The following is a 4,974-nucleotide window of genomic DNA, read 5'->3' as shown; positions in this document are numbered from 1 at the left end:
CTGTGCTGGGCCCGGGCCTGCCCCCCTTACCCCCTTTGCAGGGCAGGAGGTGCTGGCTGTGCTGGGCCCGCCAGCCCTCGATCACCTCCCAGTGGCCGCTGTCCCGCTTTACGGGGATGGACACCTCCAGCACGTGGCTGCAGCGCTGGATGGTTTCCAGGATGCCCTGCACCCACTGCCGCTTCTCCTTCGCGGGCCGCGCGCTGCGGAGCTGCTGCACCAGGTCAGCCTCGGCCACGCGCATCGCCCGCGCGCAGAACGTCTCCACCATGGGCAGGAGGCCGGGCGCGTCGAGTCCGGCCTGGGCCGCGGCCGCCACGTGCTTCCCCCTGCGCCAGCCGAGAGCGCAGCCGCCTTTCCCGCCACTTCCGCCTTCCGGTGCGTCACTTCCGGTTGGCGGAGCCCCGCCTCCGTTCACTGGCTGCCATAGTAACGCGGCCTTACGCCGGCCCGCCTCTGCTAGGAGCCTGAGCCTGAGCCCGGCCCGCCCGCTCCGCCGAGCCGCCCCCACCGCCTCCCAGTGCCGCGGCCCGGCCCCCAGCAGCCTCTGCATGGCCGCGGCTCGGGCTGGCCGGGGAGCCTGCTCCTGACACAGGCGCGGGCGGGCGAGACGCGGACACCCTGATTGGCTGAGAGGGGGGCCAGGGCAGCGTCGGAGAGGAGACTCTCCTGATTGGCTGAGGGGCCTGGGGGCTGGACGTGAGATGATGGACGCTCCCGAATGGCTGAGAAGGAAGTGGGCGGGGTGTCATCCCACCTTTCGGATTGGCTGAGAGTCCGGCCAGCGGGTGACAAGGCGGGAAATGCAGCTGTGACCCAAGCACGTTGCGCCCCTTGGGCCAGAGGGGCGTGGCGAGGCCTAGGGGGCGGGGCCATTGGGGGCAGGAGGATGGGGGCAGTGGGCTGTTGCTCCCAGCAGCCTTTGCTCCATGCTGCCCCAGGGCGGGCGGCCAAGGCCCAGCAAGGCCATGCCAGCCAAGTGGGCTCTGCTGGGCCCCCGCCCCCCGGGCCCCACTGCCCCCGCCCCACAGGGCTCTCCACGGGGGGGCCCGCTTAGGAAGTAGGGCGGCTGTGGCCCTTGGGGCCCGTGCGAGACGCATGGTTTCTGGCCCCTGGGGCAGTTCCTGGGACGAGCTCCAAACCGGCCCCACGGTTTGCTGCCCCGGGATGTACCGTAGGCACCTCTCCCGTGCCCTGCTCTGCCGCCCAGCCAGGCTCCCCGCACCAGGAGAGCGTGCGGCTGCGTCGTGCTGAGCTGCACCCTGCACGTTCGCTCTGGGGCCCAACGACCACGGTTCGCTGTTTCACCCCTGGCAGAATGCTTGGGATCAGGGGAGGAGTTTGACCATCCCTTGTTTTCCCAGTCTGAGCTCTGCTGGCTTGTGGAGACTGAACTCACCTCAAGCTGGTGATAGGTCATAGGGACAGGGCTTCCCAAAGTCGGCTGTTTCACAGTGCCAGGGAACCTGGGCGGGGGGATGCCAGGTCGTGTGCACACGGAGAAGCAATCAGGGTAGTCTCCAGAGTGGTCACCCTAGCACCGTTCTCTGAGTTCACGGGCACCAACTACGTTCATTTAAAAACATTTTTAATTCACTAGAACGGCCTCATTTTATATTTAATATTTGCCGCTGGGAATTAGCTCTTAAGTAAATAACATGTTTTACAAAACAAACTTAATGAGGCATTTACCTGATAGATCTCAAACCTCATAAGGTAAAGAATGCATATTTATAACATAGAGTACCAAGACATGTTGGAATTTTTATTCTTAAATACCAAAGTCATTAAAAGGACATAATCAAGTTGTTTTTAAAATAATGTTTAAATATTCATTTCTTACCTCCAGACTCTTCGAAAACTGAAAAATAAATACTTCCTTACCCTAACTTGGCTTTCCTCCATCACATGCACACTCGTTTGTTTTTGTAGGGTTCTTTATGATCAGCATGGAGCTGCTCTAGTTGCTTTTTAGAAAACATTGGTTTGAGGAGAATTACATGCGTCTTGTAAACAAATATAAGAACAAAAAACTCCAGGGTGCCCCTTATATAATACAAATCTGTATTGAAATCTGGTTAGGTTTGTAACACAAGTTAACAAAAGCTCTTTCCGCACTTAGCTCCTGGTGCCCTCTCGATTTCACATTCCCTACTGAAGAAGTAAGTGCTGGGGAGTCACGCTGTATTCCTTGTGTATAGTGAAGTGATTGGATCTCTGCTGTAAGTGTAAAACTCATCACAAGCTTAACTTTGGAACCGTGATGGGGCTTCCATAGTAATTGTCAGTATTATTTTCCCTCCGCTTCCTTAGGCGTAATAGCATCTTGTGTGATTCGTGTTACTCCTGCTGTACTTTGAGCAGAGGTGTCATTGTACTGTCCCCTGTGCAGGAGCGGTGCCAGGGGTTTTGGCGCCCTAGGCGGGGGTCCTTCCGCGCTCCCGGTCGTCGTTGGCAATTCTGCGGCGGGTCCCGGAGCGAGTGAAGGACCCGCCGCAGAATTGCCGCCGAAGACCCGGAGCACGGAAGGACCCCCCGCCGCCGAATTGCCGCCCCCCCAAATCCTGGTGCTCTAGGCAACCGCCTAGGTCGCCTAAATGGAAGCGCCGGCCCTGCCCCTGTGGCATCCTAGGGTTGCCAACTTTCTAGTTGCACAAAACTGAACACCCTAACCCCGCCCCTTTCCCCAAGGCCCCGCCCCCCGCTCACTACATTTCCCCCTCCCTTGGTGGCTCGCTCCCACTCACTTTCACAGGGCTGGGGCAGGGGGTTGAGGTGGGAGGGGGTGAGGGCTCCAGGGTGGGGCTGGGAATGAGGGGTTCAGGGTGTGGGAGGCGGCTCTGGGCTGGGGCAGGGGGTTGGGGTGCAGGAGGGGGTGCGGGCTCTGGGCTGGGGCTGGGGATGAGGGGTTTGGGGTGCAGGAGGGTGCTGTGGGTTTGGGGGTGGCTCAGGGGTAGGGCAAGGGATTGAGGTGTCAGCTTCCTCGGGTGGCTCCCGGTCAGTGGCGCAGCAGGGGGGGCTAAGGCAGGCTGCCTGTCTATCCTGGCACCGCACTGCGCACGCCCCGGAAACAGCCAACAGGTCCAGGTCCTAGGCTGGGGGGCCAGGAGGCTCCATGCGCCGCATGGCTCTCGCATGCAGGCACTGCCCCCCCCCCACTCCCATTGGCTGCGATACCCAGCCAACGGGAGTGCAGAGCCGGTGCTCGGGGCGGGGGCAGCACGCGGAGCCTAGGAGCCAGACCTGCTGGCCGCTTCCGGGGCACAGCACAATGCCCCAGGACAGGCAGGGACTAGTCTGCCTTAGCACCGCTGACCGGACTTTTAACGGCCCGGTCAGCACGAGGGTCCCTCTTTGACCGGGTGTTCGGTCTCCCTCTGGCACCCAGAGCTTTTCTCTGCGTGCTTACAGTCCATTCTGAACCCAGGCCACCCCACAGTTATCATTTGCCATCTTAAAAGTCGACCGTTTATTCCTGGTTTTGGCGTTCTTCCCCTTACCCAGTTTCTCATCCATGACAGAACTTTGCCTCTCCCCTCTGACTACAGAGATTCCTCAATAGCCTCTCGTGAGAAAGGTTGTCAAAGCTTGTTGAGAGCCCTAACCAATGATGTCAGCTGGTTCTCCTTCGTCCACTGCTTGGGTGACATGCTCAGATAGCTCTCGCAGAGTTAGCCGCAAATTTCCGCTCCGAAGCCGTGCTTGTTAGACCTTCTCCTGTGTGTAAAACGACGGCTTCCCCTCGTGAAGGAAGGATCGCTGGGCTGTCCTTCAGCGAATCAGCCCTGCCGCCTTTTCAAAGCTGCGTACAACATCTGTCACCCTTCCAGCCCTTCCGCACAGGGTTCCTCAGAACTGCTCCAGATTATCACCCTATTCCAGTGCGTTTATTTCCTTGCAGGCCAGGGAGGGAGCTCACGAGTCTCTTGCAGGTTTCTTGTACACTTAAGAATTGCTTGTTGGCAGAGCAGAGTGTGGTCGTCAACTCAACAGCATTTCTCTGTCTGTCCATAATGTGAACACCGCAGCCGGGAATTCCGGCACTGCCGGGAATCTTCTAGAACCCTACTGCGTTTGGTGACAATTGGCAAACTGGAAGAGGGAAATGGGGGACACACGGAGCCCCTGGTTAGCACAGCCATAGCTTCAACCCCCCGGAAAGAACCAGGGGATGGTGTCATTCCTGTGCCTAACTCTGGGTCTCCAGCTACTTTTCTAGGGGAGCTGGAGTTTTATTTGTAGGCACTGGAGAAGGGCAGCAAAGTGAACTCTAGCCCACCCAAAGGTTACAATGGCACCTGTGATAGATAGGACTTGTATTCATTTAGCCCATTTATTCCATCTACACCAATGCAACAGGCTATATCCTACAATCTCCTGGAGAAACCGCATGGAATGGCGTTAAAGTATGAACCGGACAAGTGCTGCAAAGGCTGACCACAGGGTGGGCAATACCGGATTAGACAGGAAAGTGACCTAGTACTAAGTATGGGCTCTAGGCTTGGGGTTGTTTTTCTTTTAACTGTAACCTCCTGTTTCCAAACCCTTCTACTTGCTTCCATTTGAATCTCTACCACAGGCTCCGTTAAAGAAACTTCAATCTGGCTTGACTATGGACATGTCCCTTGTGCTAAGCAGGGTATTGAACGGAGGTGGGCCCAGTGAAGTGGGGAGCACTGCTTTCCCAATGGCCGCAGATCAGGGTGCACTGCAGGTGTCCAGAAGAGAACGGCCGGGCACTCAAGTGGAACAAAGTGGGGTGTGTAAATTGCCAGCCTGCAAGAGGAAAGAGTGGGGCTCCCAGAGCGTATTGGCAGCAGACGGTGGCTGGGAGTGTTTCCCCAGGTGCGTACAACAGACTAGGCTCTCTTCCGTTGTGATTCTCCCCAGACATCCCGGATAACCCCAGAAAGTGTCATGACAACCTTTGGGTCTTGGTTTCTCAGGCACAGGTGATTGGTGTGTGGTCAGAGG

The 4,974-nt window shown here is 57.8% G+C and overlaps 1 protein-coding gene across 1 annotated transcript in view; it reads right to left on the bottom strand.

The window, feature by feature from the left end:
- Window positions 1-553, bottom strand: part of LOC112120040 (glutamate dehydrogenase, mitochondrial-like) — a 14,486-nt gene extending 13,933 nt beyond the window's left edge. Inside the window, exon 1 of the mRNA XM_026659519.1 lies at window positions 31-553. Within this exon, the coding sequence (XP_026515304.1) occupies window positions 31-553 (523 nt within the window). The remainder of the gene's footprint in view (window positions 1-30) is intronic.
- Between the last annotated feature and the right edge of the window lie 4,421 nt (window positions 554-4,974).

Source organism: Terrapene carolina, unplaced genomic scaffold, assembly GCF_002925995.2.
Source record: "Terrapene carolina triunguis isolate 2854851 unplaced genomic scaffold, T_m_triunguis-2.0 Scaffold629, whole genome shotgun sequence".
Lineage (NCBI taxonomy): Eukaryota > Metazoa > Chordata > Testudines > Emydidae > Terrapene > Terrapene triunguis.
This window is presented reverse-complemented; position numbering and strand designations above follow the sequence as displayed.